The sequence below is a fragment of the Protopterus annectens genome, chromosome 14.part0, assembly GCF_019279795.1.
Source record: "Protopterus annectens isolate FY-2018-M chromosome 14.part0, PAN1.0, whole genome shotgun sequence".
NCBI lineage: Eukaryota > Metazoa > Chordata > Ceratodontiformes > Protopteridae > Protopterus > Protopterus annectens.
In genome coordinates, this window is record NC_056748.1 from 1,038,683,468 (window position 1) to 1,038,708,255 (window position 24,788).

The 24,788-nt window shown below is 42.5% G+C and overlaps 1 protein-coding gene across 2 annotated transcripts in view; it reads right to left on the bottom strand.

Annotated features, from left to right (window-relative positions):
- ZMYM3 (zinc finger MYM-type containing 3) overlaps positions 1–24,788 on the bottom strand; it is a 3,891,108-nt gene that overhangs the window by 1,080,410 nt on the left and 2,785,910 nt on the right. For both annotated transcript variants that reach the window (XM_044056844.1, XM_044056843.1), the window contains exon 18: positions 4,404–4,550. In XM_044056844.1, the coding sequence (XP_043912779.1) occupies positions 4,404–4,550 (147 nt within the window). The remainder of the gene's footprint in view (positions 1–4,403; positions 4,551–24,788) is intronic.

Here is a 24,788-nt window from a genome sequence, read left to right on the forward strand (position 1 = left end):
TCCCCCTCAACAAACTATATCAAAAATCCTTCAGAAGAGACCATATAAACTGTTCTTCGTTTTCATACACTGCCTGCCAGACTAAGATTGTATCTAGTGCTGTTACATGGACCTGCTGGGCTACTTTCAACCAAGAGAAGCACAAATTCCAAATACATCTTCAGCCAGTTTCTTTCCCCAAGCACAATCCATTCCCTCTGACCCAGTGATCATTCATTTGCCTCTTGTAGCCTCCTGCCTTCAAAGTGGCCGAGAACAGCCCCCAAACAGATGAGCTTGGCTGGCTTTTGCCCCTTCCCCCACCCCCACATTTCTGCTCACATACTTACATATGTGATCAGAAAACATCTTTAAATCACTAACAAAGTGATTGTTGCATTTAATAGCTGATTTTTATCTAAATCTTTTTATTGGTGCGTTATTCAGAGCTTCTTAAGCAACAATCTGAAAGTTTTTGGCAGGTTCCTGACTACTCTCAGACGTCCAAGGCTGCTAAATCTTTTGGGTCTTGACACAAAGCTTTTCATTATGGCTCTTGCAGAGTCCTGAGCCTAGGCTTTTAAGGTGGGACAGAAACAGTCTTACAATCTGCTTCTGCTTTGGGCACCGCATGGCAAGAAAGAATGAGGTAATGGCGTCAGCTGCCAGGCTGCACTGCTGCAGAGATCCAGTTTTAGTCCACTGTTTTCAATGACTTTGTCGCAGGCTGTAAAATACCCAGAGCACACCTGTTTATTCCGATTAGACTTGAACACCATTTGTAATTGGATGGACGTACGGAAGTAATGACTTGAAAAAAAGTAGAAGCTCCCTATGTAGTTGTTTATAGCAGTACTAGAGGAGTTATTTCATAAATGACAACTATGTAGCAGTAGGAACTATAGAAAAAAAAAACAGAATCATTTGGACTTAATTATGACAATCATTGCCTGGCTGGAGTTACTGCAGCTAACATAATCATGGATTACACTACCAAAAAACACGCTGACGCACGTCTGTCCTCAGCTAAAGCACTGGGTATATTTCTACCATTCTCACCTCAGGAATGCTACTATGCTTATAAAGTTTACAAATACATGCTGCAGAAGGTCATGTAATTTTATTTGACTTCACCTACTGGCACAGACTTCTCCCAGACAGCCAATAATTTTGTAATACAGAACTAAACCCTTCCAGTCTACCCATGAGGAACAGGGTGAGAATAAGACATGAGGCTCTGCCTGCACTTTTCATTCTTCATAATGAAGTTCTTCCAGCCAACACCCACTGCAGCTTCATATGAACTGCTGCAAACCTCATAGAACTCCTTCACTTGATGTGTGAAGAGTCTTTCAAAACCCCTCCTTTCTGAATTCTCTAAAGGTGAATCACTCAATGCCTTCAAAAATAACAGGAATAGGTTATCACAACAAGGACTGTCTTGCATTCTGAAGTGATAACTGCTTTTAAAGAACAACTACACCGAAAACTGAAAAAAAAGTTATCTTTTTTGTCAGCAGTACTTCTACCCTCTATAACTTACCAACAGATTTACTATTTTACTGTTACAACTATATGTTTTAATATTTATTTAGTAGGGTAGTACTCACTAGGGCAGCCATGGTGGTGCAGTGGTTAGCATTGTCACCTCACAGCAAGAGGTTCTCCGGTTCGATTCTTGGCTGAGGTGTCTTCTGTGCGGAGTCTACATGTCCTCCCTGTGGTTGCGTGGGTTTTCTCCGGGTGCTCCAGTTTCCTCCCACATCCCAAAGACATGCTGCAGGTGGATTGGACACTCTAAATTGGCCTTAGGTGTGAGTGTTTGTGTTGTGTGTGCCTTCTGTGGAAGGTTGGGCGCCGGGCTGGCAACTTGACACTGTAAAACTTCACTGCCAATCATGAGCAGACAGGTGATCCGCTGTGGCGACCCCTAACCGGGAAAAGCCGAAAGAAAAAGAAGAAAAAGAAGTACTCACTGATGAAAATGGACCAATTTGAGTCCAGTAGATTTACCAAGTTAACAAATGTAACAAAAATATCTACTGCCCCAATGTACGCTTTCCCTGTGGATATTACAGGCATTTTTAACCTAGAATGCCTGCCCCACCAGCAAACATACCCACTTCAGTCAACTAACTGACATTTGATCCTACTCTGCTTCCTGTATTATTCTGTTTACTAACTAGAATAACCTCAAGTTCTTGTCTCCCCTTAAAAATCTTGAAGTTAACCTTTCTTTTTAATTTGCATACTTGTGCCAAACTGCCTTATGACTCCTAAGCAGGAAATTATAATCGCTATCCTGCCTGTAACCTACAAGCACTATTTCACCAAAGCAATTGACTTCATTCAAAGCATAGTATCTTGCAGTTGTTGTCTTTCGGCTTTTCCGGATATGGGTCGCCACAGTGGAACTCCGGTCCGCTAATGATTGGCAGTAGATTTTCATGAACGCCGAGGTGCCAGCTCGACGTTCAACCTTCAATGAAGGCACGCCCATTTACGCATGTCTTTCGAACGCCCATCCAACCGCGGGGAGGACATGCAGACTCCACACAGAAGGCACTCCCCGCACTCCAGCCGAGAATCAAACGGGAGAACCTCTTGCTATGAGGCAACAATGCTACCGCTGCACCATCGTGGAAACATGAAGCCAAAACTGGAATCAAGTGAGTGATTCAGTACATTTCTGTTTGAAGATGCACAAATGCCTTGCTATCTCACTGGTCAGTTGTTTGTTCTTGTACGAAATTTGTATAACTTCAAATGTAATGGCCAGAAGCATAGAGCTTGAGCAGGAAGAAGGCTGCAGCAAATTTCTGTGAAAACATATTTTTGTTGAACTATTATCCACTTGCTTAAAGAAGCAGACTTGAGCATTGGAAGACCAACTAGATGTGTTATTCAAATGTAATTTAAAAAATGATTTTTTTTTTCCTTTTCAAATGGCAGCTGATTTTTTTTTTTTTTTTTTGCATGCACTTAAACATGCACAATCAAAAGTTAGGAAGCAAGATTGTGCATTTTAACAGCTTACCAGCTGAGGTACATTTTTTCATTAGGCAGTGCTCACACAGGCTTGTAGATGTGGTAGGAAGACTGTATTACAGGGCTTGTGTTACAGGTGCGAGTCAGAAGCAATAAAAGCACTACATGTGCAAAGAGCTAACCAGTCATCTCAAGATGCACTACATTCTTATGTACTGTACTTTCAAATGTTCTGTTACCAAGTATACATGCAGTTTCAGTTATTATTCCCTCAAAAGTACAGCTTCATCTTGGACTGCATGCCATTAAATCACACTGCATGGCATAAAACCACAACATACAGGTACAGACCACTCATGTTAAAGCATCAAAGTTCTTCTGTAGGCACATCTTCCAGAACAATTAATATAAAACTGTTCTGCCTTCATAAAAATTCATAAAAATAGTCAACCACCAATGAGTTACACCAAACCTAAACAATGAAATCACCAACAGACTTTGTACAATGATCCCTTAAGTACTCTACTACCCTAATGAAAATAGCCACCTCTACAAACAACATTCCAATAATCAGCACAGTCAGCCTTCTTCCCCCAGGCAATAATTATAACCATCCTGCCATACTACTTCCAAAATCCTAACAGCTTGCATGAAACGTAATATGAAATGCATTAACTAAATCCACATGAAGACTAAATAAAAACTCATTAGGCAGCTACTTGATAAAAATGCACATTTTTAACACCTCAAGAAGAGGAAATATTTTTAATATAAATCTCTTTTACAGTTACAAACTTCAGTTAAATCATCGCTGCTGTAAGCCTACACTAACCTAAAGACTTCACATCACAAGACTCTGTTAGTAGAGATAATCCAGTTAAAGGACACAAGCTAATGTTTAAAAGTTACACAAAAGATGCAGCCTGAATAAATCGGTCACCAGTTTTTACCAATCCCTAATGTGAAATCATAATCAAACATGCAATAAAGGTTTTTAAAAACTGGACGACTAAACTAAATTTGCACCGTAGCCACTTCCCAATGAGCCGGGAGCAGCACATAAAATACTGGCATGTACAAGCATTCAGTGACCTATAAACATTTTCCGGAGGACATCAGTAATTCCTCACCCACAATGCTATGCAATGTAACATGTAGCCTCTAAGATACAAGCCTTTCTGGCTTGTATCTTAACAGACCTATATCATTTTCCACAAAAACTGCTACACAAAATATAAAAGTTTTAGAACAAAATGTCTGTAGTAAAGGTGTTTATGCATACGCAAGCACTGGTACTGTTCATTCCTTCCATGAATTTTCATGTGAAAAATACTTCCAATCCAGCACACTCCACTAACATATGGCCAGAGGAGCACTTTACCACCAGAAGTCCTTCATATTGCCTTACAAGACACAGGAGAAATCTTGTTACCTACTTTTTGGGAAGTCTGCTTCTAGGTCTTGTCCTGGTTCTTCTAAAACGTTAGCCATCTTCACAGCCATTGCCAGGACATCATCCCTTGCAGGTCCAAACAAGTCACAGTCTTCCAACAGACCATCTGCACTCTGATTGCTGGCTAGATCTGGAATAGGCCCAAAAGAAAAAAAAATGTCATTTTTAAAACCTAACACAGATTGATTGTTGCTCAAAACACACACATTTATCAGAAATGGTGAAGCTTATATTCCTAGACAGCAGATAAACAGATTTCTCCCCAGAGTACAGGACTGAATATGAGCCTTACAAGAAATAAGGTATTCAAGCAGCTACCCAACATGTGAGAAATTAAAGAATCAATTAACTATATCCAACGTTTTCAAGTGATTCTTAATTTTACTAAACATATCCCTTTTAATTGAAAAAAAAAAAAAAACACAAAATAGGCCTGATGATGAGCCAAGTAAAGAAGGAAAAAAGCACACAAGTATGACACATTACAGATCTTTCTATGTGTATCAAATCACTGCACTACTTGTGGGAGGCAGTACCTCTGGATTTCTGGCATTGGCTTTTTAGCAATGGCAACAGACGTTAAAACTTTAACTCTGCAACCTCTGGGTGATACTGAATTACAATGTCAAAACATTAACCTGCTCACAGAACTACTGCCAAATCCAGCTCTTTAAGATTCTCACCACTATTTTCTACAATAAATTACCCCCCCCCCCAAAAAAAAAAATAGCATGCACTTCTTTGCACAACTTTTTAATAGTTTTCTCCACCCAATGGTCATTTCACTGTCATCACTGTAAGAAATGCACCACTAAAGCAGCATGGAAGTTCTTCCCCTCCTAAGCTTTTTCCTGCCAATGAAATGGCAATAAAAAGGAACCAGGAAAGAGATATTACTCCCACCAAACCATAAAAAATCAACCAAATTGCCAAAAAGAACAAAGAACTTCACAAGCCTAGGAGAAGAAATAAGTAGTGCAGGCATCCTGCTTAATAGGGAAACCAGCACATATCTGGAGTTGCAGCAAATCTGCTTGCATTCCTAGCATATACTTCTGTTTCAGAAATATTTTCTTCAGTCTGCACTAGTGGAGTACATGGATAAAGCCTTGACCAAGACGAGGTGAACTCAGTTTAATTAGTCGTTCTGGCACTTGATGGCACAGATAAGGAGAATGGTTGCACCCATCGGGGGAGGAGGGTCCTCAGGGGCACATGCATGCGGGCTGACCTGCCTGGTGGAGACTAGGGGAAACAACTGCATGATACAGCCAGTGTGTGGACAGGGCTGTCCTGCTGACGACAACCCCTTTGGAAGAGAAGGGAGGAGCAACACTGATTCCCACTGCACATTCCACCCGTGAGCTGGCACTGGGTGGGTGCATGGGGCAGAAGGGCTTAAAAAAGTCCCAAACCACCCATGATGGCTGCTTAATTATGGCAGCTCCCAGATGATGCTTTCTTCCAGTCATAAGGGAAGTAACATATTAAATGGCCAAGAATGGGGTTCAATAACTGGGAAGCAAAAGGGACAAAGGGCAGCCGGGGAAACAAAAAATATATATATATATTTTCTTCAATGATCAATTAACTGCTCAACAGCAAGTCATAAGGAAGGCTGACATAGAAAGTAGAAAATATCAGTTAAACAGGTCACTGAGAATTCCCCTTCCACAACCCACCACAACTTTAGAGATGCCATCCAAACATAATACTTGCTATGTGTATAAAGCCAATGTTACAGCAGATATTCTGCTCAGGCGATCCCAAGATGGAGCTGAGAAAGATACTGCTGTTATGGAATAAGGCTGAACAGCCCATATCAGACACATCCAGCCAAAGGACTAACACTTCTTCCTGCAATGCTAGGACCATGCAGACACAAAAGGATTACTCATACCAAAGGATATGAAGCCCTGAAATTTTTCAAGATGACATAATACCTTCTAGGTAGTATCCCTTGGACAGAAAATATACATAAAAAGAAGTTATGTTCTAAACCATAACGTTCCATCTGTGTTCTCGATCTTCATTTTCTTGACTGTTGGGTTCCGGTTCCGATCCTGAGAACCGACTCGGTCGTTCTAACAATCTCCCGCCAGCCAGAAACTCTCAACCCAAGGCTACCCATACTTCCTCTCTTCCCTTCCCCTCAGATCAAGCTTGCCCATGAAGTAGAAAAACATGGAAGCTTTGTCTGAGCAACAACCCTACTAGGATCCCAGGACTAGTTCCGAACCTCCAGGAGTCTATAGGAGGAGGGTGGAATGTCAAGAATGAATGAAGATCGACAACACAGATGGAACATTATGATAAGAACATAACTTCTTTATCTGATGTTGTCAAGCTGCATTCATTATTGACTGCTGGAACAGAGTCCCTAGCTACTTTAAACCTTGGAAGGCCCTAGGGAAGGATATTCCTGAGCACCAAAGAGCCAAAGGATGCTGTTCCCCTGGAGACCGTATCCAATTTGTAATGGGTGATAAAGGTATGGGGTAGCCCAAGTTGCGGCTGCACATATGTCATCCAGAGAAGCTCTGGAATGAAAGGCTACTGAACTGGAAACAGACCTGGTAGAATGTGCGTTACTTTTTTTGACAAGTCCAGCTTACTCTGGCTATAAACGAAAGTAATGCAATCTCTCAACCATTTTGACAGAGTAACTTCTGAAAAGTAAAGTTGTGCACTCTTACCATAAATGTAGATGTCTGAGTGCATTCACTGCAGAAGTCATCACACTTGGGTTATCTGCCTGCAGGTAGCCCTCAGTCGGCCAGAACACCAGAGTCTTGGGATTTCTGCATCGGATGCTGTCACCTCTTCCATGACGTCAGGTCATCAGGGGTATAAAACATGCAGCCAACGCCAATAAATCAGTTTTTCTTGCCCTATATGTCAGGAGCACCAAAATAGGAAGCTATTACATAGTGTGGAACACCTCCAGTAAAAAGTAAATACCCCTGCTATAAAAGACGGCCATAAAGAGGATAGGTAAAAAGGATAGAGAAAGCCAGGGGGCTGGAGGGAGGGAAACCAGGACTGCAACAGTGAATGCACTCGAACATCTACATTTACGGTAAGTGTACACAACTGTACTATGTTCTTCATGTTTCACTGTTGCAGTCATCACACTTGGGTTGATTCCCAAAGCTGAGGAAGGGTAGAGGCAGTCAAGAAGTGTTGAGGCTGGCTAGCAGGCCTTGTAAAAATGCTGTAGCAAATCCAGCTCTGGATTTAGAAAAAATAGGTAAGTGGTAATGCTTGGTGAAGGTGTGTACAGAACTCCAGGTTGCAGCTTCCAGGACATCCTGGTAAGGACCCCCCTGAGAAATGCTGTTGAGGTTGAAGTAGCTCTAGTGGAATAAGTTCTGATCCCCAGAGGGGTAGGTTTTCCCTGGTGCTTGTAGCAGAAATGAATGCAGTGTGCTATCCATTTGGAAACTGTCTGCTTCAAAATGGACTTGCCCTCTGCCCCTGTAGCAATGCTGACTAATAGCTGGTCAGACTTTCCGAAAGGCTTGGTCCTGTCAAGGTAAACCTGAGCTGTCTCTGCACATCCAAGGAGTGCAGGATCCTTTCCCCTCTAATCTGAGGATAAGGGAAAAAGGTTAGCAAATGGATGGAATGGTTTAAAGCCACACTGGATACCACCTTGGGCATAAAGGAAGGGTTAGTCCTGTGGGTAACCCTGTCAGCATGGAAAATAATGAAGGGCTCCACCACCATTAGTGCCTGTAACTCAGACACTCTTCTTGCTGAAGTAATAGCTAGAAGTAAGGCTGTTTTCCAAGAGAGGAATTTTAACTCTGCTGAAGCAGCAGGTTCAAAAGGGGGAAGTGTGAGCTTTTCCAGTACAAAATTAAGGTCCCAGGCCAGGGTGGGAGCACTCCTAGGGTGCTTTAAATTGTTAGCTCCTCTCAGGAACTGCTTGATGAGAGGGTGAGAAAAGAGAGGAGACTCTGTTATAATGAGCTGAGATGGCAGAGGCATGAATCTTAATGGATGAGAAGGATAGGCCTCTGTGGAGCTGCTCTGCTAGGTAATCAAGGATTTGAGGTAAGTTGGGCACAGCTGTGTTATCTTTTCCACTTTTCAGCACAAGATTTCCTAGAACTAGGCCTTCTGGCCTCAAGGATGACGTCCAGCACCTGTTTGCTGAGGGATGCTGGTGGTGTATTCATGGGATATGCCAGGCTGCAAGGTTTAGGGTGTGCAGCTGTGGATGCAAAATTTGTCCCTCCTGCTGAGACAGCAGGGAAGGTGTCTGATGTAGGGGGCAGGGTGGCACTGCTGTCAGACTGTGTAGGAGAAGGTACCAGTGCTGGCATGGCCAGTCTGGTGCAATAAGGATTGCCCTTGGCCTGTCCTGTTTGATCTTGAGTAGTACTTTTGAGAGAAGGGGCAGAGGAGGAAAGGCATAAATTGAGAGGTTTTCCCATGTAAAGGATAGGGTGTCCACCTTCCAGTCTCTGCTCTGAGGGCTCCTGGTGCAAAATTTGTTCAATTGGTGGTTTTGGGTGGGGGAGGCAAAAAGGTCCAGCTCCGGAGTTCCCCACCTCCGGGTTAGAAGTTTAAATGAGTTGGGTTCCAGTTTCCACTCGTGAGGGTACAATAGATTTCTGCTTAAGTTGCCTGCCAGTGAATTTTGCTTGCCTGGCAAGAATTGGGCTTGTAGGTGCACTTGGATGCTCAAGGCTGTGTTCAACAGAGCCATGGCTAACCTGCAGAGTGCGTAAGAATGAGTCCTGCCCTGCTTGTTTATGTACCACATAACTGTGGTGTTGTCTGTCTTTATCAGGAGCTGTCCTGGAAGGATAAGGTATTTGAAGACTGTCAGAGCATTTTGTACAGCTAGCATCTCTTTTTGATTGATATGCAGGGGAATTTGTTCTGGGCTCCATTTGCTTTGAATGCATTTGCCTGCCATGTGAGCCCCCCATGCATAATCTGATGCGTCTGTTGTCAGGGTTTGGGCAGCGAGGGGTTGAGTGAAAGGAAGTCCTTTGTTGTGGTTGCATGCTTCTGCACACCAAAGAAACTCTGCCCTTAGACAAGGTATGATAGGAATCATCATTTCCAGGTCACAAGAATGCTGACACCAGAGACTTTTTAAGTACCATTGAAGTTTCCTCATATTCAGTCTTGCATATGGAATTAGCAGAATGCATGAGGCCATGTACCCTAGGGCTTGCAGTATTTTCCTTGCAGATAGCTGGGTTTTGTTGAACATTAGTTTGAAATAGTTTGTCAAATGGACCTGCTTTTCTGGAGTGAGGAATGCCACCTGGGAAGTTGTGTTCAAGCTTGCTCCCAGGAATACAGTTTGTTGGCTGGGTACCAGTTTTGATTTCTTTTCGTTGATTGTGTATCCCAGTGAAGTTAGAAGCCTTTTTACAAATGCCAGGTGCTGAAGTAGCAATTCCTGACTGTCGACCTGAATCAGGCAATCATCCAAGTACTGATGGATTTGAATATTTCTCTGCCTGCAGTATGCGATAGCTGCAGCCAGGCATTTTGTGAATACTCTGGGTGCAGTAGATAAGCCAAATGGAAGTGCAGAGAACTGACAGTGCATAGAGCCTGCCATGAAATGTAGATGTTTCCTGCAAGACTCCCTTATGGGGATGTACAGATAAGCTTCTTTTAAGTCTAGGGTGACTAACCAGGCATGCTTGGCTAGCATAAGAAGAAGCCGTTGCAGTGTAAGCATTTTGAGTTTTGGGACCACCAGAAAGGTGTTAAGGATTGATTGATCCAAGATAGGGTGCCAAGAGCTCTCTTTTCTGGGCACCAGGAACAGTCTGGAGTAGAAACCCTGCCCCCTTTGTTCTACTGAAAAGGTTGAATAGCCCTGAGATGGAGAAGGGAAAGTACTTGCTTTTGATCCTCTGCCCACTAGTTTGGAGGAAGGTCTGGCAATCCGCTTGGTGTTGACAGTGAGAGGAAGTATAACCTGTATCCCTGGGATACAATGTTTAGAACCCATCAGTCCTGAGTAATGGACATCCAGCTTTTTTCATGAAGGGCGAGTTTTCCTCCTAGGGGCACAAGTACTTGGGCATGGCTGGGAAGGATAACTGGAAAGTCATTGTGAACTTTTTCCATAAGGGGGTGGCTTACCACTCACTGGTTTTGAGGTAGAAACACTCCACTGTTTAGATCTCTGCATACCCTCAGACTGTAGTCTTGATGGTCTGTTTCCCCTGGATTTGGACCGAGAAGGCCTGAGGTGACTGGAAAGGACCAGTTTTTTGAAGGCCGATGCCTACTGAATCTAGGTGGCTGCACCTGTAAGAAATCTTTGACTGTTTGAATAGATTTAGCTTTTTCTTCCATCTTTTTAAGAACTACTTCTGCTTTTGTGCCAAACAAACACTCCTGATTTAATGGAGCATCTAGTAATTTTGCTTTGACATGGTCAGGCAAGACTTGTTCTTTTAGCCAAGCATGCCTTCTCAGTACAGACCCAGTGACAGCAGCCCTGCAAGATGGTTCTAAGGTATCAAACCCACATTGCAAAGTATGTTTGCTGACTTGATTTGCAAAATGCATTAACTCTTGTAAATAGCCCTGAGATGGAGAAGGGAAAGTACTTGCTTTTGATCCTCTGCCCACTAGTTTGGAGGAAGGTCTGGCAATCCGCTTGGTGTTGACAGTGAGAGGAAGTATAATCTGTATCCCTGGGATACAATGTTTAGAACCCATCAGTCCTGAGTAATGGACATCCAGCTTTTTTCATGAAGGGCGAGTTTTCCTCCTAGGGGCACAAGTACTTGGGCATGGCTGGGAAGGATAACTGGAAAGTCATTGTGAACTTTTTCCATAAGGGGGTGGCTTACCACTCACTGGTTTTGAGGTAGAAACACTCCACTGTTTAGATCTCTGCATACCCTCAGACTGTAGTCTTGATGGTCTGTTTCCCCTGGATTTGGACCGAGAAGGCCTGAGGTGACTGGAAAGGACCAGTTTTTTGAAGGCCGATGCCTACTGAATCTAGGTGGCTGCACCTGTAAGAAATCTTTGACTGTTTGAATAGATTTAGCTTTTTCTTCCATCTTTTTAAGAACTACTTCTGCTTTTGTGCCAAACAAACACTCCTGATTTAATGGAGCATCTAGTAATTTTGCTTTGACATGGTCAGGCAAGACTTGTTCTTTTAGCCAAGCATGCCTTCTCAGTACAGACCCAGTGACAGCAGCCCTGCAAGATGGTTCTAAGGTATCAAACCCACATTGCAAAGTATGTTTGCTGACTTGATTTGCAAAATGCATTAACTCTTGTAAATCTTTATTTTCTGCACAATCTGGAAGCAACACCATTTTTTGTTTAATTAGTTCCATAAAATGTTGCTTGTACTTCAACATGTGAAACTGGCAATTCAAAGCCCTGATGGCAAGAGTTGTAGAGGTATATACCTTCTTACCCCATCTCTCTAAAGCTCTAGAATCCCTGTCTGAAGGGGTAGGGTTTTTGGCTGTAGTGGCCTTAATGCCTTTAGGTCCCTGGGAAATGATCTCTGGATCCGTAGTATGATTCTTAGAGAGAAATTTATGAGAATCAGGTACTCTGTAGCACCAGTCAGGTTTTCTAGGAGCTGGTGGTAAGGTGTCAGGAGTAAGACTGGACTCCAAGAAGACATCGTCTACAATATCCAGGACAGGGGGTATAGCTAGAGCCTGGTGCTGAGGCAAATTTAAAAATTCCCTGAGTCTCTTGTTGGACTGAGGATAGTCCAGGCATTCCCAGTGGAAATGCACACTTAAGGTATGCAAGGTTTCACCAAAAAAGAAATCCTCTGGAGGGGAGCCAGAGGGAATGGATTCCTCTGCATCTGAATCCTCATAGGTAGATAATGGTATGTCCTGATAATCAGAAGGGTCAGAGTCATCAGACTCCTGGTCTATAGAATCAGAAGGAAATTCAATTCTTTGTCTTTTGGCAGGGGAAGGCTGGCTTCCTCTAATTAGAGTAATAAGGGCTTCAGCCATTCTAAGCATTTGTTTTTGTGGCATGGGAGGATGAGCATGCGCTTTGGACGTCGGTTTTCCAGGTGTAGTGTGAACTCTGAGCCTGAGAAACTCAGTAGTTTTAGCAGGAAATGAAGTTGTCGGTTTAATATGAATATCTGTAGGTCGGAATACACCATCAGAAGCCAGTGCCTGCACAGCTGCTCCGGACCCATCCAAGGTAGAGAAATCCACAAGTTCCATAGTCGAAGAAGCATCTCGTGGCATACTGGACTCCGAACGGGTGTCAGCAGAGGCCTGCGAATCTGCAGAAGCGGGCATCAGGGGCTGCAAAGGTGACTCACTGAGTACCGGCGGACTGGCGACAAGCTTAATGGAAGTGTCGTCGGCAGTTTTAGACCTATGCGGTCTGTTTCTGTCTGCGCATTTTTTGAAGATCAATAGTCGGATGGCTTATCAACGCCATTTCAGAATACGGAGAACGAAAGCAAAAGACTTTAGCTACAAAAATAGCCCGACGAATGGTTCGGGCGTTAAACAAGGCACAAAACCGACAGGTAAGGACGTCATAGTCTGGGCCAAAACAGGTGGCGCAGTAAGAATGAAAATCTCTGTGAGGTATTTGCTTTCCACAGGCAAGACAATTATTAATTTTCTTCTGACATTGGTCAGAGCAAGAAAAAAAGAATCCCCAATGAGGTACATAGGTTTAGAAGACTTCAGGTCTGAAACTCGAAAAAAAAAAACGAAAATTTCAGGTAGTGGCTGACCGGCACTTGTGAACTGCTGCTGCTTCGGGCTCCTTCTCAGCAAGAAAAACTGATGTAATGGTGTCGGCTGCATGTTTTATACCCCTGATGACCTGACGTCATGGAAAAGGCGACAGCATCCGATGCAGAAATCCCAAGACTCTGGTATTTGGGCTGACTGAAGGCTACCTGCAGGCAGATAACCTAAGTGTGATGACTGCAACAGTGAAACATGAAGAACATCTGGTTTGCCCAGTCTGGTACCTGAAAAAGATAAAAACAGTTGTTCTGATTTTCAAAATGGTTTTGTTCTATCCAAATAAAAACTTAATTGCCTATGTACATCCAACAAATGCAAGCAATACTCTCCCTTGTTTGAGAAATTTGGGAAAAAGACTGGTAAATCTATGGTCTGATTAAAACTGGAATCTGACACTACTTTAGGTAGAAAGGAGGGCTTAGTTCTGAGTGATACTCTCTCCTTGTGAAAAATTATATACAGGTGTTTAACACACAGAGCCTGCAACTCTGAAATTCTCCTGGCCGAAGTGATGGCTACTAGGAATAGTCTTCCAAGATAAAAATTTGATATCACAGGTGGCTGCTGGCTCGAAAGGCTGACGGACCAAACATTGCAAGACCAATATTAAATTCCAAGGTGCAATGGGCTCTTTGAAAGGCGGTTTCAAATGTAAAGAACCCTTAAGAAAAGTTTTGCATAGACGGTGAGACACCAAGCAGTGGTCATCGAATCTGCTGTGGAAATTTGAAATAGCAGCTAAATTAACTCTAATGGAAGAAATAGAGGCTCCCAAACGAAATAAGGTGGTTAAGTATTCCAACACCTTATCGATTGAGGCTGAGAAAGGATCGATACCTTTTTCATCAGACCAAAACACAAATCTCTTCCATTTACTAAGATAAAGTTTTCTGGTGGAAGATTTATGAGAAGCCAGAAGTATCTTTTGAACTGGGGAAGATAAATTATTTCACCTGGCAATTACTGGAAGTGGAGAAACTAAGCCGTTTGCTTGAAATTTTATAGGTTGGGTGGACCAGGCCCTGAGAATGAGATAACAGATCCGGAGTTGGATCCATAATCTACAATGGTGAACTAGGTGAGGCCAGTGAAAGGGAAAACAGACTTAATGGGCCAATAAGGTGCAATGAGAATCACTTTGCTTCTCAACCATTGGGTTTTCTTCATAAATATGGGAATAAGCGGTATTGGTGGGAAGGCATAAAGAAGTCCCAGGGGCCAATTGTGGAGAAAAATATCTCTCAGGGACCCCCCCCCCAAGGGGGGGGGGCTAGGGCAAAGTAGCTGCTGCATTTGTGCTTTAAGGGAGAGGTGAAGAGGTTGCAGCAAGGCTGACCCCATCGACGAAAGAGCTTTGTCGCTACACTGGGATTGAGAGACCACTTGTGAGGCAAGAGAATGCACCTGCTCAGTTTGTCCTCAATCACGTTGGAGTTCCCCAGAATGTGCATTTTCTATCAGAAAGCAGTTGGTGGTGATTGACCATTGCCAAACTCTTAGGGCTTCCCGACATAAAGGGTAGGATCTGGTTCCCCCCTGTTTGTTGATGTACCAGACCACTGACATGTCTGACTGAATAGCAATTGTCCCTGAAGGGAGGGCAGGTTGGAATGCTTGCAACGCTAACAGCACTGCCCTCAGTTCTCGGATGTTGATATGCAAATTGGCCTCTTGAAGGGACCAAGTGCCTTGGGCTGTCTTTCATTGAAAATGCCCCCACCACCACCACATCAGGGATGCATCCGTGCTCACTACGGTCTTGGGCCGAGACCGGCAGAGAGGGCGACTCCATTAATTCTATCCTGGCTTCATCCACCAAGATAAATCCTGCTTGCATCGGCTGAGTATGCGGATTGACTGGGTGAATTAAAAGTGACCACTGTGACGCCAGGAGCCATTGAAGCAACCTCATGTGGTACCTCGTTAGAGGAACTAGGGTGATTGTTGCTGCCATGGACCCATGGAGCTGTAAGACTAGATGAGTCGGAACTGTGTCTTGAGAGAGTATCACTTGAAGTTGTGACCTCAACCTTACCAATCTGTGAAGAGGAAGAGCAGCCATGCAGGAGTGTGTTTAGTCTTGTGCCGATGAATTCTATGTCCTGTGTGGGGGATAATTTTGACTTTTCCCTGTTTAGTGAGTTGCCTAAGAACTCTGCAAACCTTAGAATGGAGTCCAAGGCAGAAAGCAGCAGATGCCTTGTGGGGGCGGTGAGGAGCCAGTCGTATATATAATAACACACGTAATCCCTGCAGCCTTAAGTGAACTGCTACCACTGCCATGCATTTGTTGAATACCCTGGGGGCTGTGGTGAGACCAAAGGGCAGTGCTTGAAACTGGTAATGACTGGCTCCTAGCTGGAAGCACAGGTATCTTCTGGAGTGTTTGTCCATTTTTATATGGTAATACGCATCCTGACGATCTAGAGAGCACATCCAATAGTCTTTCTCTCAAAAAGGAAGAATAGTCTGAACCGTGACCATCCAGAATTTTGTCTGTTGAACAAATATTGCTCAGTACACTGAAGTCTAGGATTGGCCTCCAGTCCCCTGTCTTTTTTGGCACTAAAAAAAAAATCTTGAGTAAAATATGGATCCTATTTGGTCTGGTGGGACTGTTTGGATGACTCTTTTTTGAAGCAGCCTTTGAATTTCTAGTGCTGCTATATCCTCTGACTGGGTGGAACATGGGGGATTCTTCTTTGTAGCTTGTGATAAAGACTGAAGGGGATATGGCACCCTCTGGTAATTATTGTCTGCACCCAGGTATCAGAAGTTATTGGATGCCAAGCTGAAAGGTGCAGAGAGAATCTTTCCCTGACTGCTTCCAGAGGTAAGCAATCGGGCCACTGTTTAGGAGTGCTGGTAAGGTTGCCCAAAGAAAGAATCCCTGGAATCCTGGTTACACGGGCCACCACTGCCACGGGAAAGGCGTCTTCCAGAAGAGTTCCCCCTTCTGCCCTGGGAGAAGTACTCATCATGTGTGTCCCGAAAAGGCCCTTGGGACTTTCTGAACCACATCCTTCCACTCCTCTGATTCCTGGAGTAAGATCGTTGAGCAGTGGAAAAATGACGCCCATAGCAGAAAGGGTCTTTCCGTCCTTCTCACACCTGACTAATGTGTCTCTGACTTTTGGGTCACATAACAAAGTAGCATTAACAGGAGCACTGATAAAGGAGACTTGAAGGGGTCTGCAAAGTCACATAGGCATATCCAGGCGTGACTCCTAATGGCAATGCCTGTACCTGCTGCCCTGGATGTCCATTCGGCTGAATGTGCAATAAATCGATTGGAGGAGTTGGAGATCGACTCTAGGGTGACAAGCTGGGAGGCGACCTTATCCCGGACCTCGTCAGACACTGCTTCTGCTAAGGTCTCTGAAAGCACAGTTATTAGATCCCTTTGGAGCTGCGCAAAGTGTACCAGAAAATTCAAGGACCATATGGCGAAGGTTGTTGAAGTAAAGACCCGCTTCCCGAATCTGTCCATCATCTGGGATTCCTGGTTTGGAGGATGAACTCTCCTCTGCAAGTTCTTTTTTTGTGGCAGCCGCCACCACCATGGCATCCACTGCTAAACCCTTTGGCCAGTGGAGCTGATCCTCAAGCACTGAAAGAATTTTGCTCAGTCTCCAGGGGATTGGCTCTACAGTATCAGCAGCTTTGCATGCATGCTGCACAATGAGTTTGGTCAGTTCATCGGCAGGTGGGGTCACTCAAGAAGTACAAGGCCAGGCACGAAAACTTGGAAGAAAACAGGATTCCTCGGAGGATGGGTTTGTGGTCTTCCAATCATCCCTCTGTTTTAGAATCTCCAGGATGTCTCCGAAGGAGACATCTTCAGAGGGTGACCGAGGGGAACCCCTCCCCTTCATCAAAATCTGTAACCTCAGTGACGGATTCTTCTGGAGAATTCAGGTGCTTCCTCTTGTATGATCTCTTATAGGGTGGCTCCTCAGGGGGAAGGCCTGAGGAGGACTCCAAAGGAGGACCCTACAAAAGGGTATCTTGCTGCTCTTGTGCCCACTGCCAGAGGTAGCAGACTGTGTCAGCTGCAAGCCAGAGGATACATACATATAACACTCCGACAGGGATGGTGCCAACTGTGAGCCTGCTGAGGCCAGGGCTCTCCATAATCTGGAAGGCAGTCCTGCCCGAAGAGGGATGGGAGTATGGAACTGAGAAAGACAACCTCAGAACCAGGGTCACACCTCGCTCCAATGAACCGCTCTCCAGAGTAGGAGCTGTGAGTGGACTTGTAACCACTAGGGGACCAGGAACCATAGATGGCACCCTGGAAAAAAAATCGAAGCTGATCCAGGGATCCCAGAGCTGGCAACCAAATCACAGTCCAGTGAGTGGGTCAGCTCCAATGGAGTAACAGACCACAGAGTTGTTTCTGGAACCAAAGTGAGAGCCACCATAGATACCGAAGTAGGTGGCACCAGGAATGTCAAAGTAGAGGGTTCCAAGACCTGCGGAGAGGTTGAAAGAGGAAGGTAAGTGGGTGTCCTGGGAGAGTAAACCTCAGCTCCAGGTAGGAGAGAGGTCCTAGGAGGAGCAGGAAGGCCTCTGGCTGCCAAGAGCTGATCCACAAATCTGACTACATGCAGCTCTGAAAGACTCCTGGTGGAACGGACGGACATTCCCGAGGGCGATTCTGGCCTGTCCAGGAATAGACTTAATTGCTGACCCAAGAAAGGATCTGTAGCTGGGGAGTATCTAGTCCTGGGTGTACTCTTGACCTTCCGCACCATGGTCAGCTGACCAATAATTTGCTTTGCAGGGGAAGAAGTAACTGGAATGCTTGGAGAAACTGTTGTTGGTACTGAGCGGGTCATCAGTACCAATGATAACGTTGGCGCCATAGGAGTTTTGGCAGCTTCAATAACAGTCGGTGCTGTGGTAGTTGTGACAGACATCAGTGCCAGAAGAGAAGTTGGTGCAGATTTCGGTATTTTAGAGAGTTAGAAGAAAAATAGTTATCTATCTATATACAAGAAAAAATTAGCACTTAGCTGACAGCATGGCTGGCATGTCCGATTTTCTATGCAGCAAACGAAATCGGATGGGAAAGGAAGAGAGGCAGTATGGTTAGCCTTGGATTGAGAGTTTCTGGCTGGCACAAGCTTGTTGTAATGGCCAAGTCGGTTCTGAGGATCAGAACCAGAACCCAACAGTCAATAATAAATGAAGACTGACAACATCAGATAAATGATGTTAAAAGCAAGAAGGGTTAATCGCGTCAATACAAAACTTAGATTCTAGGAAGGAGAATTAAGTTACAAATGAATAAGCCCTTTAAAATACATAAGCTGTATCTAGAAGATTTACCATTTTACATGAAACAGGGTTACAAAACACCAAAATAGCAGAAAGGCAAATTTCCTAATTGGAATATGGACTCTCATTCCTCACCTCCATTACAGAATCTGTTACGTTGTTTGCTGAGCAAGAAAAATGAGGGCCCTCCTCCACTAATCCATACATGTAAGCTGTAGCATCTCTTCTTCATGGCATAAAGAGACATACATGATACTGCTATTACCACATGTGAGGTGCATCCCTAAAAACACATGCCTTACAATCACTGCATGACCCTGCCCAAGCTAAATGGCAAGTATAAAATGGGCACATGCATTTTTTTTAAATAAATTAATGTCACTGTGCTATTAGATCACACGGAGTCACTCTGCAACTGCTGTGTGGATATTTTACAGCTAATGTGGAGGGTGAAAGAAAGAATGAAAATGAATAATAAAAACAAAGAAAAGCAAAATAAGGATCGAAGGGCAATAGAGTAAGAAATATATAAATAATTGAACTAAAGCAATGTAACAAACCCAGGTAAAATCATTACCATATTTTTGGTGCACAGTACAATTTCCTTTGTTTGCAGTCACTTAAAATTATCATCAATTCTTTTTTTGATGCACTACTCAATGTCCTTTGTGTACTGCTTTCACAACATGTGCACCTGCACTCCCCAACAGTATGGTAAAGATGGAAATATGAAAATCACCAAACTATTGTGGTATTCCATACAGACTCCCCTATGCATCTACCAAAAAACCCTTAAAAGGGGGTTTATATACAAATTAACAATGCACAATCTCCAGTACATGTTTCAGGCAAGATACAAATCCAACAAACTGCCCTGCAAGAGGAAACTAAACTGTGTGTGTGTGTGTGTGTGTGTGTGTGTGTGTGTGTGTGTGTGTGTGTGTGTGTGTGTGTGTGTGTGCGTGTGTGTGTGTGTGTGTGTGTGTGTGTGTGTGTGTGTGTGTGTGTGTGTGTGTGTGTAAGTACGCAAGTGATAAAAGTAAAATCATAACATGTAGACAGCTCTGTTGTATACAATGATAAAGCTCTAACGACAAACAAACAAATGTCCTTGCCTTGATAAGTGGCCTGAGTGCTGGAAGACTGACAAGGCAATATCTGGACTCTTCTCTTGGTGGGGTTGGGTATGCATGCAAAGGGCACATACCCTCTCTCAGCAAACCTGATGGAGATCAGAAATGACGCTGAGAAACACACGGCCTTTAGAGAAGTTAAATCACTCATAATACGGCTGACATGCCATCACTAAGGCCCACTGCACAACAAACCCTTCAATGCCTACAGGCATGTGCAGTGGGGAATAATGGCACCACTAGCAGTGACCATCTTCTTTCACAAGAAGAACAAGTGGACCACAGGACTCTTGCCTCTGGGGCAATAAGTGAGCCATATAGGCATTCCGGGAGATGTCAGAGCAGGATCATAGAAAAAAATTGTGTTTACCCATCTTAAGTCTCTATTTTCCTGGCCAAATGTGTAAAAACTGGTATAAGACCTCATATAGATCCCATGTTCCTGAACATATTATTTGGTTCCTCAAGCTATCATTCCCACAGGGATTAGTGCCTGGGAAAGTCAAACAGGTGTGCTTAGGAAGTGCAAAACAGCTACCTATGTACAGTCAGAAAACAAGGTGAATGTGTCCAAATGTGACCCCTTCTTTCCTGCTTAACAGCAAAAATGCACAAAGATAGTAAAATGAAGTTGTAAAAATATCTACAGCTATTACTACCATTCTGTTCTTACATGCTTGAGTATAATTTCTACCTTGTAACAGTAATGCAAACAAAACATTTTTCTTTTAGCTGTAAAAGGTAAAAGTTTGAGTATAAACCAGTTTAGAATAAAACAATATTACAGTGAATAGCTAAAGGACATATTAAAAAGCTCCTTTTAAATTATCCATTGATAGTGGTGCAATAGGTAGTGCACACAACCTTTGGTGCAGAAGGCTGTGGGTTCTATTCCCACAACAGACCAATTGCCAACACTGCAGTGTAGCATATGGTGGAGGGATTATGTTGTGTTTTGAATGAGATGTTAAACTGAGGCCCTATTTGCCTGAGTTGGTGGTAGTTCAGGTTGATGTAAAATATCCCACATCACCTATCTAAAAGAGAAAGAAGTCCTACAATGCCCCTGTCCAAATTTTCCAAGTAGTATAAATACCAACTTGGGTCTCCCCTGAAAAGAGGCTACTAGCCTACTAACCTAATGGACTAACCCAGTCAACAAAGCATAAATAAATAAAATTAAATTAACTGGATCCAGTAGCTGATAATTTGCAGCCTAAGTAAAACGTGTCTGCTTTTTAATAACAAATGAGGAATGTTGGCTAAATCAAAAGAATAATAGAAAATACACTTGCTGATTAGCTATCATAATATAACTAGTATGCTGGAATGCACAAATAAATAAAAAAGCATGCTGCCAAACAGTACTTTTCTAATGTTTTATTTTTTTTTTAACTGTAAATGCAGGAAATAAAATACCCACAGATGCAAAGGGATGGTGAAAAGCAAATTTAATGTTATAGTGACTGTTAAGTTCTAAGTCAGGTAATTAATTCCCTGTATAAAGCATCTGCAGTTAGCTCATGTGTACGGTAAGAATTATGTGGGGGCTTTCCAAGCAATTTATAGACCTTCCAGTAACGGGAGGTCTTTTACTGCACTAAACAGTAACGAAACAAGACAGCTTTGACAGTCATTAACAGAATCGCAGAGAAGACAATAACATAAGAGAATCAAGAAAACACCTGAGAAAGACAGACAAAAATCAAAGATGCAGTAAACAACAAACAATCATATACATAACTAACCACTGCTAGACACGTTAATCATCCCCAACAGATAATGGCTGAGAACTTAAAAGCATATAATTTATTCAGCATAGTATTTTATATCACAATTCAGCTACAACCAGGAAAAAATGTATTACAATATCAGTCTGTAGTCCCTCCAGTGTAAGCTGCATTGCTGTTATGCTGAGAAGTTTACATGCTGCTCTTTTTGCAAATTAGTAATAATGCACTCTAAGTTCATTTACAGTGTCTGGTCAGATCATTTTTTGTTAGGTAGTTTTAGTTAAAAAGGAAGTGACATTAAGGGGTAGACCAATGACAATAAAGAATCATAACTAAAGAAATATGGTAGTTGTTGTTGTTGTTGTGTCTTTTGGCTTTTCCCGGTTAGGGGTTGCCACAGCGGAACTCCGGTCCGCTAATGATTGGCAGTAGATTTTTACATGCTGAGTTGCCAGTCCTGAAGCACAACCTTCAACGAAGGTACGTCCATTCACGCATGCATGTCTCCACACAAAAGACACTCTAGCTGAGAATCGAACGGGACAACATTTTGCTGTAAGGCGACAATGCTACCGCAGCACCACCACCGCAGTAGTATTACTAAAAAAAGCAAAGTTAGCAGCACTGATGATGCAAACACACGTATTAGTTTAAGAATTTTCAAGGGAAGCATAATCATAAAAGAAGTATCATTAATCATAAAATAATCAAAGAAAACTTGTTTACAGGTACTTGCACAGGATCAACAAGTAGTTGCATCAGTAAATTGTCTCATACACATGCAAACAACAGTTTGACATATTCACAAGTGTATACCAGGCTATGACCACTGGGGCCTTTATAAGCCTAACAATGCAATTCAAATATATCCCACGAGTTACAGTGCCTTACGGGTTATTTTAAGGGGTACATGTTAAGTTAGGGCATAATTTAATGGTTCAGTCCATCAAAAACATAGGTGTCAGACCAATGGCGAATTTCCAATTTCCCATCCAACACTCAAGGTTGCATTTGAATAAAGTTAGGGAAGGGCTCTACTTTACAAACAAGTAGAACACCTTTGTCAATGTAAGTGGACCATTACTTGATGCTTAGTGTATAAACTCCATACAAATATTCATTGTACAAACAGACAAAAGGGTAGACAGACACTTTGGACTGGCACAATTAAACTCGCTCTCTCACAGAGTACTAGTCTGCATTTGTGAAAAAGGATTTTTATATGAAAAAATAAAATCAACTGACTGATAGGAATTGATCCTGGCTAAAATGCAAGACCACTACCCACCTTCGGTCTCCTATCAGGCAGCACATTGGGTGAGTGGAAGAAACATGTACCACAGCTGGGGGTGGACAAGGCTGCACTTCAATGGAACTGCTGCTCAAAAACCCTCCTAGACATCATAGGGTGACTAAGGCTCAATCCTTCTGTCTGAAAAATCTTTTAAAAACAACTATTTAGACGTATCTGTTTAACAGCAGTTTTTTTTTTTTTTTTTTTTTTTTTTTGCTGCTTACTAAAACCACTACAGGAACACTGTTCTGTGGAAGAACAGATGGATGGCCCTTGGTGTAAAGCCAGATGTTTTCTATGTTCAAGAAAAGCCAGAGATTGCAGGCTCTATAAAGTAATGTCTTCTTTCTAAAAATGCACAGATTCCACAAGACAACACCTAATTGACTTAATTATGATAGGTACAATGATGACTCTGCAAGACTTGTTGGCAATCTTTTCTGGGGAAAGCACTGGCTTTGAAAAGATCTCTAAAATCATAGAGAATAAAAAATAAATCCAATTAAATACAGTGCACATGATAGATTAAGCAATATAAGCAGAAAGACAGGAAAAGGTTTCCAATGTGGGTACTTATCACAGTACTCTGGAAGTTGCCTGGACAAACTAGACAGACAGACTACTGATCACCCTGTGAATAAAAAAGAAAGAAACTAATGCATGCTGCTCTCCCTTTTCTAGTGTTTTTTACTGCTGATCTTGGTGTGGGAAAGAGAACGGTTCTGCTCTGGAGATGCCCAAGCCAATATAAGTCAAGTCAGATACGCAGATATCTACCTGGGGCTAAATCTTAAATTCCATGAATGACACTGCAGTAGTGATCCTTACAATGGAAGTATCTCTTCTATAAATACAATAAGCTAACCACAATAATGATAATAAATTAGGACATACTATTAATATATGTCATCACAGTAAAAGACAATCATGGAAACACCACCGAATAATGTACTATGCAGTGCTCTGTAACAATGTGTTAGGAGAAAAAAACTGGAGTACTTTTCTAAAACAAAATTACAACATTAGGCAGCAATGACAGCACTTCAAAAGGGTAACTACCTTAACAGTCATTCTTAATGGCAGACCTTGAGGCCATGGACTTAATATACTTAACTCAAGAAGATTTTGGAGAGGTTACATTTTTTTTCTAAATAGCTATGCCTTGGAAGCTATACAGCTTCTGAGAAAAAAAGTGGTAAGCATCTTGGTAGGAATAATCAATTTTCCCTTTTCATGTCATTTCTTCATGACATCAACAGTGAAATCCAGCTTGCCTCAGAAAGGGAAATCTAATCTTTCACACACTTCAGCAAATCTGACATCAGCCCAGTATACCTTTAAATAATGGTTTTGTAATCCCACACAAAACTGGTCCTGAGTGGTTTTATGATGCCCTGGTTAAAGCAACAGATTTTAACCCACAAAGAAATTAATGTGTTATATATGTGTTTATGGATTTGGTATTGTGTAATAATTATGTATATTTGGAGGGAGAATACTATAAGCAGATTAAAGGTGTAGAGATGGGGGCTGCCTCTGCACCTGTTTTTGCAAATGAAGTGTTATGGTGGTGGGAAAGAAAATTTGGTATTGCCTTATGGGGGAGTCTCTAAGAAAGTAAGGGCCATTTTAAATAAAAACTGGACAAGGGTGTTCTGAGTATTTGAAATGTAAGAGAAATTGAGTAACCCCCCCATATTGTATATAGAAAAAGTAAGAATATTAAATCTTACTTTGAAAACTGTGTAAAAGTTGTGAAACTGTACAACAGAAAAGGGACGGTTAAGTGCAGGGCTTGTTCTTCCTTTCGATTTATTAATGGCAGTACCAATATTATTATTGGGGAATGTCCCAAAGTTTTAACTAATGATTGGAAATGTAATTGTGCAATGGCTGGGGTGGTCTATGTGGCCACATGCACAACATGCCCTGCCTTTTATGCGAGTAAGACAAAACACCCTTTTAGGAAAAGGATTTACCATTCTTTACATATTATAAAAAAGAATGATAAAAGAATGCTTTAAATGTTCACTCAGGTAAATATGCAAGTTTCAAGAAAGTTATTTTCTTTATTTTGGAAAAGGTTCATAGGTAGGTACTAGGCTATTGGCCCTAGGGTCTATATAAGCTTAGCCAAACAGTACCCTGGCTTTTGCCACCCAAAAA